This window comes from Staurois parvus, unplaced genomic scaffold (assembly GCF_062004578.1).
Source record: "Staurois parvus isolate SC_StPar_1 unplaced genomic scaffold, SC_StPar_1.0 ptg000242l, whole genome shotgun sequence".
NCBI lineage: Eukaryota > Metazoa > Chordata > Amphibia > Anura > Ranidae > Staurois > Staurois parvus.
Window position 1 is genome coordinate 1,044,190 of NW_028318038.1, and position 12,413 is coordinate 1,056,602.

Below are 12,413 nucleotides of genomic sequence, written 5' to 3' on the forward strand. Positions count from 1 at the left end.
TCTAACTTCAGCTTGTTTAATTAGGTTTGGCAATAAAAGATGGAAGCTTTTCAAAGAGCATCCGTAGACCTATAGCCTGTAATCAGACATTGGTGAGGTGTCAATGTATGAAATTTGCAGATCATATGAGCAAATCAATACGAAAGAGCAAACCACAGTTATTCCCGTGGGGGAGAAAAATCAGGGAAAGGACGTCAAGAGTGCCCGAGTCCAGCTCATGGAATCTCTGTAATTTAGCCCACAAAATGTCACTGCTCCAAAATCACTTTGACATTTGCCCTCATATAAATCCCTGTCCCACCTCACCTCCCTCACCCTCCTATTACTACTAACTTCTGGAGACATTTTCCCAAACCCTGGCCCACCAGGCCCAAACCCTGGCGGAGTTGTACTTCTTTTTTTCTCCACAAAGCACGTTCCAGGTTCTTCCTACACCTCCCTCTCTGTCCCTCTGCTCTTTTGAAGTGCACTGTAATTTGTTTCTTTTCTCCTGTTTGTCTGAGGATCACAGTCATCTAGCGGTCTCCTGGGCCCATTTTCACGCTTCCTTGATGACTTCTTGGCATTGCTACCATACTTTCTTTCCTCTGAGGTGCCTGCCATCATCCTCCGTGACTTTAACATCCCAGTCAATGTTACCACCTCAGCCACTTCTCAACTACTTAACCTAACTTCCTCTTTTAACCTAACACAATCCACCACCCACTCTAACGGCAACACCCTCAACCTTGTATTCTCCCACCTATGCACTCCCTGTAACCTAACACCCCTTTTCCTCTCTTTGATCACAATTTTATCAGCTTCACTCTCCCTGTCTCCTACCTCCCATGGCTCCAACCAGCAAACTGTTACCGGTAGAAACCTCCACCACCTCAGCCTTGACCTTCTTTACTCTGCTACTGAGTGCCTCTATGATAAAATTGCACCCCTGTCCTGCCCAGACCTGGCCACATCTGCCTACAGCAACTATCATCCTCCCTGGATGCACTTGCTCTTCTCTCTACACGCAGAACCAGGCCTCGCCTGTTACAACCCCGGAAAACAGATGACACCATAAGTCTCAAGAGACGCAGCTTTGCTCGAGTGAGAATGGCGTAAAACTAAATCCCTGAAAGACTTTACCCTCAACAAATCCGCCCTTCTAAAATACAACTCCGGCCTCCACTCTGCTAAAGAAACCTACTACAACACTCTCATCAAAACCCTCTCATCCAGTCCTTGTCAACTCTTTTTTACACTTAATTCCTTACTCCACCCCCCATTGCCTCCACCCACCAACTTACTTACTGCACAGGAGATTGCCAGTCATTTCAAGAACAAGATCGACACAATCTGTGATGAGATCTCCAGTGTCAAGCTTCCTCCTCCAACCAACATACCAGGCCCAAAACCATGCTCAACGCTTTCCTCCTTCGATCCTGTTACCACCGAGGAAGTTACAGAACTCCTTTCCAAGGCTCACTCCACCACCTGTCCCAACACGATTATTGCAGCCTCCTTCCTGCTCTATCCTAAACTCTCTAACCCACATCTTCAACCTCTCACTGTCCATGGGCACCTTTCCTTCCCCGATTAAACATGCACTGGTTACCCCATGCTTAAAAAACCCTCGCTGAACCCCCATTGTTTGAATAACTTAAGACCCATCTCCCTGTTCCCATTTGCCTCCAAGCTTCTCAAGGGCCTTCTGCACAACCGTATGAACTGCTACCTCACCACCAACAATCTTCTTGATCCCCTACAATCTGGCTTCCGCCCACAACATTCCACTGAAACTGCCCTACTAAAACTCACTAACAACCTACTAATGGCTAAAACCAATGGCCATTACTCCATACTCGTACTCATAGACTTTTCCGCTGCCTTTGACACAGTCGACCACTGGCTCCTCCTCAGTAAACTCCACTCTATTGGCCTCCGTGACTCTGCTCTCTCCTGGTTCTCCTCTTACCTTTCTCAGCGAACTATCAGCATCACATACAACAACTCCTCCTCTGCTCCTCTTACCGTTGGTGTACCCCAAGGCTCTGTCCTTGGGTCCCTCCTTTTCTCTCTCTACACCTCCTCCCTGGGCCAATTGATAACCTCCCATGGCTTCCAATACCACCTGTATGCTGATGACACCCAGATCTATCTCTCCACTCCCCAGCTCAACCCCTTAATCTCCTCATGTATAACAAATCTACTAAGCAACATATCAGCATGGATGTCACATCACTACCTTAAACTCAATCTTTCCAAAACCGAGCTTGTAATATTTCCTCCACTGCATTCCTTTTCCTTCTGTACTGAAATGTATTGTAATTGTACTGTCTCCCTTATACTGTAAAGCGCTGGGCAAACTGTTGGTGCTATATAAATCCTGTATACAGTGGGGATCGAAAGTTTGGGCACCCCAGCTAAAATATGAAGACCATATTTGTACAAGTATCTCTTTCTAGTGGAATAGTGTACCACAACTCCAGTGTCTGCCAGATCTATCTGGAGGGATCGTGCAGTCAAACGTGGGTTTTGAATTGTTTTTCTCACAATCTTGCGAGCTGTTCTGTCTGATATTTTTCTTGGTCTTCCAGATCTTGCTTTAACTTCCACTGTTCCTGATGACTGCCATTTCTTAATTACATTTCGAACAGAGGATATTGACATCTGAAAACGCTTTGCTATCTTCTTATAGCCTTCTCCAGCTTTGTGAGCGTCAACTATTTTCAGTTTCAGTTTTCCTGACAACTGCTTAGAAGAACCCATGGTGCTGATTGTTGGGGCAAGGTCAGATGAGTCTGGGCATTTAAAACCTTTGAGATTGACATCACCTGGTCTTCCCAGACGATGATTGAGAACAATCCATGACACTGGCAGGTCTCAGCTTTGCAAAGGGGGCAGTGCATGCTATAAATTCTGCAGGGTGCCCAAACTTTTGCAGACGCCATTTTTTTGTTTTCTGTTATTTTGAAAGTGTAAATGATGGAAATAAAATCTAACTTTTGTTGACATATTATAAGAATGTCTAATCTGTAATTTGATGCCTTTTGGAGATTTTTCCATCTTTCCTTGGCTTCTTTATGCACATTAATACAAATTTTTAGCTGGGGTGTCCAAACTTTCGATCCCCACTGTAATAATAATAAGAAATTAATTTAAGAAATTTCTCGTGGGTATCCAAAACAATGCTGGAAAGCTTTTCATCAATAAGAAAAAAGTGTAGACGGCGGCAAACTTCTGTAAAGGATATAAACTACTATTTCCAAGCTTTTGCTATGGTTTGTTTTGCTGCCAGTAGTACATAAGTAGCCAACTTAAATTGACATTTGGTGAGACCTGGGGGTATCAGATGTAGAAGGACATGACAAGAGTCCCTTGGGAAAGGGCAGGCTAATAATGAGTGTAGGAGTTTAAGGACCTTTGTCCAGTACAGTATCCTCGAAAACAGGTGCCGGGGGCAGATGGGTGAAGGTGTGCCAGACGGGACGGGACCAGGTACCACCTTGTGACAGTTTTAACCTCCCTGGCGGTATTCCCGAGTGTAGCTCGGGGTTAACTTTCAGTACCAAAAGCGGTAACCCCTGAGCTACACTCGGAATTGCTCAGGGATTCCCTCAATCACTTACCATGTCCTTCGCTCCCGCGATGTCCCATCTGCAGCGTCCCCAGCCATCTCCTCCGGACGATGGCGGCATCCATCTTCCAGTCCCTGCGAGCATTGGGACATACGGGGGACGGAACTGGCGGGAAATTAAAAAATTTTAAAAGTGACATTCACTCAATACACTAAAATCACATAGTAGAACATTACTGTATCAAACCATTTCACATACATTTTGTCCCTAGTGCTTTGTCCTGTGTTCTGCCTGCATTTTTACTGTTCTTTCTGCCTGGAAACTGAGAAAAGTCCATGCCGTCCAAAAAGCGTCCCTTTAGGTCAAAAGCGATTTTAGACCAGCTAGAGAACAACGATAGTGAATTAGAACCACTTGCAGAACTGAGTGATGATTTGTGGTGAAATTCGTCATCAGACACTGAAAACGATTTTGTGACTAAGTGATGTGCGAACTTGGCGCTCTATTTCAAATTTCAGTGTTTTTGGTTTGATTACATTATTGAATTAAATTTATTATTATATTATTTTTTATCATTATATCATCGTTTATGATTGTGTTTCAAATTTTAACATACCCGGGATGTTTATTAGACTCTTGTTTGGACAGATTTCAGTTATTCCTAAGAATTACAGGCCTACAATAAAAAAATGACATATTTCCATGCAAAAAAATATACCGCTTTGAGCACAGAAATATTGACATAATCAGACCGCTAGGGAGGTTAAAGGCCAATTCAATAGTAAGAATATTGATGGAGCAGGAGGTCAAGGTTGTTCATATTTGTGAAGAGCAACCCCTATCTTTGGTGCTATGAAGATCTCTTTCCCACCTGGAAACGTAAGTGTGTTTGTTAGGATTTTGAAGGGTGTTTAATCGGGAGCAAAGGAAAAATATATGTATGGGGGAAAACGGTGTCCGGTGACAAATATGTTTGAACAGGGACAGTTGGGTCGTCGGTTCTTTGTCAAAAAGCACTTTAGTCAACCAATGTTTGATTTGTTGGAATCAGAAGAGTTCAGTGTTAGGGGCTTGGTATTTGTCTCTTATTTCTGCCCAGGTGTAGATAGGCCGACCAGTGAGGAATGAGTGGACACAATGAAAGTTGTGGGAAACCCACCAATGAAAGGCACTAGGGGACTCAAGGCCTGGAGAGAACAGAGGGTTGCCCTAAGGGGGGAGAAGTCGTAGATGAGGAGAGATTAGTCCACTGGAATATTTGGCGGAGTCCCATATCTGTAATGAATGGACCATTAAGCAATCATACAACTGTCATTGGTTATATCACATCTCCGCTACATTATGTGAAGTGACTTTTTGTAAACACTACACAGCGCATTTTGGGGTCAGTAGACTTCAAGGGACACCTGGCAGAAACGCATGTAGTGCATTTTTTATGCGGTTTTTTTTTTACAATAGGAAAATATTAACTTTGATGTGAATTTGGATGGGTGCCACTTTTTTTTTTTTTCGAATAGGAAAGTATGACAGTTCTGTTCATGTAGTGTGAGTCTGATGCGACTTTACACTCTCGGGCACTCAACTAGCATCAAAGTTGCATCCAAGTCACACCCATCCAAGGAAGCATCAATGTCGCAGCCAAGTCGCACCCATCCAAAGTCACATCAAAGTCAATACTTACCTATTGGCAGAAAAAAAACTCAATGAAAACGCAGATAAAACGTGTTCAAAAACCGCAAAACGCACTGGAAAAACACAAATTGCAACACGCAATAAATCAAATAAATTGATATGAACAGGAAAAATATTCCAAAAATCCACATTGCAGACGTACTTATAACGCAGCAATGGGATGGACATGGATGACCCGCTCAGGCCCAGTGGAGGGAACCCATGTCACCTTTTCCAGGGCAATAGGACAAAGGTCGGTACATCAACCCCCAGAAATGTGACGTCCCGGCTCCCCCATTTGTCAGATTATAGAAACATTCCCGTAAACTGTGCCTGATCCCGCAACAGTAAATATTAGCGCTGGTTGGCTACCGCAGACGCCAATATCTTAAACTGACCAATCAGATTCCACCTTTCCTTAGATCTCCGTCTATAGCCTCTCCCCGCATTCTGCAGGAAGCCCGGCGATATCCTCTTCCTGCAACATTGTAAGCACATGTGGCATGTACCAACTCCCGGAGGGGGCGGGGCTATACTTTGATAGTGGGAAATAGTACAGGATGATAGGTACAGTCCGCCCAGCTATTGATCAGAGTACCACACACGGATGAGTCTATCACTCCCTCACTGGCCTGTATATATTTGTGTCCTCCTACTCAGCGGAGTAGGTTAGAGCTGACACCCCCTCCCCTCTTCCCGGTGATGGACTGATCCGGAGGGCGCCAAGTGTAGCCTGCCTGTCTCTTTGCGGTGTGTCGGGATGATGTCCAGGAAGAAGAAGGTCGGGGATGTGCTGAGCGATCAGTGGGTGCTTCTAGCTCCAGGTACTGGCACCTCCAGGCTCTGTAGTCTCATCACCCAGCACAGGGTCCTGGATACAGAAGGGGGCCAGGGGCACGTGACTGCTGAGTAGAAACTATGAGGGGGATTTATCATGGTAGCCAATCAGCTTCCAGAATGTGGTGCGAGAAAGGCACACTGTATGGGCACACACTGCCCTTGTTTGTTGTGATTGGCTGCCATTAATTGGTAATGGAACCCCCAGTGCATCTAACAAAGGCAGAGCGTGTGTGGTCACCGGACCGCACATTACCATGTAGTTTGGTACAGCACAATTTTTAAAAGTTGTTCCTGAACAGGCTGTAAAAAATGGAATGTGTGCGTGTGCGCAAATGTGCATGTTTCTGTGAGAACTGGACCAAAAACTGGGCAATAAACTTTTTTTTTTTTTCATTTTGAATACAATAAAGAAGGGTTATACCTGCTGTCAGGCTTTTTCCCACCTGTGTCCCATTGCGGTGATTTCCCATCACTAACTGTCCCATTGCCAAAACAGGAAGTGAGGAAATCCCTGCAATTTAAAGAGGAGCTCCAGTCCAACCCCCCCTCCCAAAAAAAAAAAAAAATAAATTCAACAAATCCTGTAGCTGCTGACTTTTAACACTTGCCTACTGGCCTCTTATATCCCCTTCCTTACCAGGCCAGCTTTCAGCGCTGTCACACTTTGACCATTGCGCAGTCATGCAACGTTGTACCCATATGACATTTTTATCATTTGTTTTCTCACAAATAGTTTTCTTTTGGTGGTATTTACTTGCTGCTGGGTTTTTTATTTTTTAGAAACAAAAAAAGAGCACACATTTTGCAAAGGGATAATTTTTCTCCTTCACTGATGTGTATTGATGAGGCAGCACTGTTGAGCTGGCACTGACTGGTACTGCTGGGTGGCACGGGTGGGTGGCACTGCTGGGCACTGATCATCAGGGCCCTGATGATTGGTGCCGATCCCTCATCTGACACACTGACAGCCGAGACTCGGCAATTGCATTTCCAGGTGATCAGCGTGTCATTGGACACGGCTGATCTAGTGGTAAAAGGCCGCTGTGATTGGCCTTTTACCACCTCATGTGATCAGCTGTGTACGTAGGACACAGCGATCACGGAGATCACTGGGTGACCGCCCCTGGGGGCACGCAGGAGAGCACGTTCTAGGAGGACGTCATATGTCGTCCACCCAGAACTGGCTTCCACAGTGCTGCTGTCATTTGGCTATTTGCAGTAGGCAAGAGGTTAATATAAGGACACTTACCTATCCAGCAGGGATTTACCGATACTAGTTCCAATACTATGCTTTGCACAAGTACTTGTGCAATGCTCCAGTTCCTTTATGGTGCGATCTGAGCCCATACAAAATGAATGTGGTGCCTTTCTTGTCTGAATCATATGCGGTTTTCCTGCAGGTGTGCAATTAGAGCCATTCATTTTGTGTGGCTCGCACCCACAGGGAATCCTCATGGGAATCGCAGTGCATTTATTTTATAAGGGCTCAAATCGCACCACAAAGGTATTGGTAATACTTATTGGCGAGTCATTGAGCACAAGTTTTGGTGCTCAAACTCGCCGATTTAAAAAAAAAAAAAAAAAAAAAAAAACGGTATCTGTGCAACCCTACTGTCCAGGGATCCAGGTATGTCCTCAACTGAGCCAATTTTTTAATCGGCTTCAGGTCCAGGTGCCGGGATCTTGGGTAAGGCCGGCCATACATGGGTCGATTTTCGAACAATTGTTTGTTTGAAAATCGGACCAAAGAATATTCGGTCAATTTTCACTCTGTTAGTGGGGCAATGGCACCTGCCGATTTTTGTAGTTCCTCCCCATTTCCTTTATCGGGCATTCTGGAAAATTCATGAAAAACGACCGATTTTCGAAACTATTGGTGGCACCATTGGATTACAGAACGAACGAATCGTTCGGAACTCGCCCCCTGTATGGCCTGCTTAAGGGAAACTGGAAGTAAAGGCTTTCAGCTTTACTACTGTGCATATGCTCTGCACATTGTAAATGGGCTAGCAGTCTTCTGGGATCTGTGATGTGTCCTAGAAGGCTGCGGGGGGAGGAGCAAGAGCCGAACTTCGGTGTCCTGACCAGAACCAGGTACTCCCTCCCCCCCAAAAACATGTCAAATGTGGCAGTGGGGAGGGGGGTTAAGCAAACAGTACTTCTCCTTTTGGGCGAAGCTCTGCTCCCCCCAGGTCACCAGAGCTAGTGTCCCCATTGGAAGATTTCATCTCTATTACTTTTCTGGGGACAACCCAAAACTTGGGATTTTTTCTTTTACTTTCAATGATAATGGTGAACAGGACAAACAGAGAGGGGGAATCTCCCTAATTGGGGTACAGACTGCAATAAAAACAAAAATAAAAAAAAGTTTTGCCTTGAGTTATACTTAAAGTGAACAAGCTGAAGCTGGTTGGTTACTCTGTGCTGAGCTGCATTTTGCTGTGTGTTCGGTCACATCGGAGTTTCTTGCAGGTAGCCCATAGAAGTGGATGCAGACACAGTAGCCACACGGACACAGAATTTGACATGTGGGTGTATGGTTCAAAACGCAGACACCGAAACACCCCCCCTCCCCCCACAGCAGATTTTGGCAGCCGCTGTGTCTGCATCCATTTCCATGGGTTGCTTTTGCTTACATACACACAGCAAAATGCAGCTCAGTGCCTGTCTGACCCCTAGGTTCACATTTTTGTATGTGTGGTTGATGCGTTTTGGGTTTTTTTTTTAGATGATTTTTGTGTGTTTTTGATGTGCTTTCAGGCTTCATGTATTTTTTTTTTTTTGGTTTGAAGAGGCTGCATTTCTGATGAACCTCCATTGAAGTGTATGGAGCCAAAAACACGCTGTCCTGGGCGTATAAAAAACAAACAAACTAAAAACCTGCATAGATGTAAACAGGACCCATAGGAGCTAATGTTAACTAGGTTATAGGGCCTTTCTGCATTTCAGCAAAAAGCACAAAAAAAATGTACAGGTGTGAACCTAGCCTTAACCACACACTGTAGTTTACTGCTACAGTGCGTGCCGGCTGGGCAAAATCATGTGTATATGTACACCATTTTGCTTTTCCAGGTAGGGGGCATGCACGCACCTGCCTGTCTACCCGTGCTGTCATTGGCTCCCTGACATGCTGATCGGCATGCCATGGACAGTGATTCATGGCCAAGACCAGCCGATCATCGAAGCTAGTGACAGGACAGAGATATGTGTTGGTAAACAACACAGATCTCTACTGAAGCGGGGACATGCTCGTTTTGTCTTCCTGCAAAGCAGGGAATCAAAAACTATTGCATCCCCTAATAAAACAGTACACTTAAAATATAGTTAGGCACACAGTTAACCCTTTGCCCCAAATGTTAACCCCTTCCTACCCTGTGTCAGTACAGTGTCAGTGGATTTTATTAGCACTGATTACTGCATTAGTGTCACTGGGGATGCATTTGGAATCTATTGCTGTGAACCTACATCATGTTTTCAAAGGAGCTATGCATGCAAGTGAAACAGCCATTGTAAGGCTTCAAAAATGAAACAACTCCATCAGAGAGATGGCAGTATCATTAGGAGTGGCCAAAAGTTTGGTACATTCTGAGGAAAGAAGAATGCACTGATGAGCTCAGCAACTTAAAAAGGCATGGATGTCCACGGAAGACAACAGTGGTGTATGATCACAGGATCATCACAGGATGGTAAAGAAAAACCCATTCCCAACATCCAGACAAGTGAAGGACACTCAATACAATCAAGAGAAGACTTCATGAGAGCAAATACAGAGGGTTCACCACAAGGTGCAAACCATTCATAAGCCTGAAGAATGGAGAAGCCAGATTTGACTTTGCCAAGCACATCTAAAAAAGCCAGACCATGAAACTAAGATTAATCTGTACCAGAATGATGGGAAGAAAAAAGTGTGGAGAAGACTTGGAACAGCTCATGATCCAAAGCACACAACGTTATCTGTAAAACATGGTGGAGGCAGTGTGATGGCATGGGCATGCATGGCTTCCAGTGGCAGAGGGTCATTGGTGTTTATTGACGATGTGACAGAAGCAGCCGGATGAATTCTGCAGTGTTTAGAGATCTGCTGTCAGCCTAGATTCAGCCAAATGCAGCAAAGTTGATTGGACGTCATTTCACAGTACAGATGGACATTGATCCAAAACACACTGCAAAAGTAACCCAGGAGCTTTTGAAGGAAAATAATTGAAATATTCTGCAATGCCCGAGTCAATCGCCTGATCTCAACCCAATTGAGCATGCATTTCACTTGCTGAAGTCAAAATTAAAGAACAACTGAAGACAGCTGCAGTTAGAGCCTGGCAAAGCATCAGAAAGGAGGAAACCCTGTCTTTGGTAATGGGTTCCAGACTTCAGGCAGTCATTGCCAGTAAAGGATTCTCAATAAAATATTAACAATGCACATTGTATTTATTATATTAATTTGTCCAATTACATTTGAGTCCCTGAAAATTGAGGGACTGTATATAAAAATGGTTGCAGTTCCTAAAATGTGTACTTGATCTTTATGTTCAACCACTTGAATTAAGTCTGCACTTTAAATTCATTTGGATAGTTTTGTTTGAACTTCTTCCGTGGGCATACAGAGCCAAAAGTATGAAAATTGTTCCTGTGTCCAAATATATATGGACCTAACTGTATGACTTTAAAGTGATACTAAAGGTTCACGTTTTTTGTTCTAAAATAATAAACATGTTATACTTATGTGCACTGCAATGGTATTGCACAAAGCCACCCTGAACCTCCTCTTCTGGATTCCCCCACCAGCACTGTCCACTCAGCCTCTTTGTGTGCTCTCATAACAAGCCGCTTGTTATGGCGGCACACATGCGGGCACACTCCCGAACTCGTCTGTGTGCTTCCATAGAGGCACACACGTGTGCTTCTCAGCCTTGCTCACTCCTCACAGGATTTGATTGAAAACAGCAGGGGCAAATGGCTCCCATTGCTGCCTCTGTGCCTGTGAGAGCAGGGAGAGCAACCAGCGTAAATGAGCAGAGCACTGGATCGAGAGAGGGCTCAGCTAATGGAAGGGTTCATACCTTTAATGCAGGTAATGCATTAAGGCAAAATATCTTTTGGCTTTAGAACCACAATTATCCACAGTTACATATTTTTTTGCAAAGTTCTGACTAAGCCATATATAAAAAGTGATGCTAGATAGCTTATAATAACCCTAAAAATTATTTTAGGCCTGAGGGTTCGTTAAAGCTCCCAAACTTTTTGTATTTTCTGAAAGCAGAGACCCTGGAGAATAAAATTGTGGTAGTTCCAATCTTTTATGTCACACAGTTTTAGCACAACAGTTTACCAAGCACATATTTTCAGTGCAGTATGCATTAAGGCTTGGGCACACAAACAATATATTACTCCTGTTTTTTGGCAAATTACAGAGGATGACATTGCATAAAAAGATTCACGGTGGTGAAGTGGTTACCGCTTAGCATCACTAGGATCATCGGTTGAAATCCCAACCATGGCACTATCTGCCTGGAGTTTGCATATGCTCCCTGTGCCTGCGTGGGTTTCCTCCCACACTCCATAGAAATGCTGGTAGGTTAATTTGATCTGTCTACAGATGAAACTCGAAAAATTAGAATATCGTGCAAAAGTTCATTTATTTCAGTAATGCAACTTAAAAGGTGAAACTAATATGAGATAGACTCATTACATGCAAAGCAAGATAGTTCAAGCCGTGATTTGTCATAATTGTGATGATTATGGCTTACAGCTCATGAAAACCCCAAATCCACAATCTCAGAAAATTAGAATATTACATTCAATCAATAAAACAAGAATTGTACATAGAACAATATCAGACCTCTGAAAAGTATAAGCATGCATATGTACTCAGTACTTGGTTTGGGCCCCTTTTGCAGCAATTACTGCCTCAATGCGGCGTGGCATGGAAGCTATCAGCCTGTGGTACTGCCGAGGTGTTATGGAAGACCAGGATGCTTCAATAGCAGCCTTCAGCTCTTCTGCATTGTTCGGTCTCATGTCTCTCATCTTTCTCTTGGCAATGCCCTATAGATTCTCTATGGGGTTCAGGTCAGGCGAGTTTGCTGGCCAATCGAGCACCATAATCCCACGGTCATTGAACCAGGTTTTGGTGCTTTTGGCAGTGTGGGCAGGAGCCAAGTACTTCTGGAAAATGAAGTCAGCATCCCCATAAAGCTCGTCTGCGGAAGGAAGCATGAAGTGCTCCAAAATCTCCTGGTAGACGGCTGTGTTGACCCTGGACTTAATGAAGCACAGTGGACCAACACCAGCAGATGACATTGCTCCCCAAATCAACACAGACTGTGGAAACTTCACACTGGACTTCAAGCA

At 44.2% G+C, this 12,413-nt stretch overlaps 1 protein-coding gene across 2 annotated transcripts in view; it reads left to right on the forward strand.

The window, feature by feature from the left end:
• The first annotated feature begins 5,795 nt into the window (after positions 1-5,795).
• The window catches only part of RNASEH2B (ribonuclease H2 subunit B), a 37,314-nt gene continuing 30,696 nt past the window's right edge, over positions 5,796-12,413 (forward strand). Inside the window, exon 1 of one of the 2 annotated variants that reach the window (XM_089680325.1) lies at positions 5,796-6,049. In XM_089680325.1, coding sequence (XP_089536451.1) covers positions 5,986-6,049 — 64 coding nt within the window. In that variant the 5' untranslated portion in view covers positions 5,796-5,985. The remainder of the gene's footprint in view (positions 6,050-12,413) is intronic. The other variant, XM_089680323.1, reaches the window with a different exon arrangement.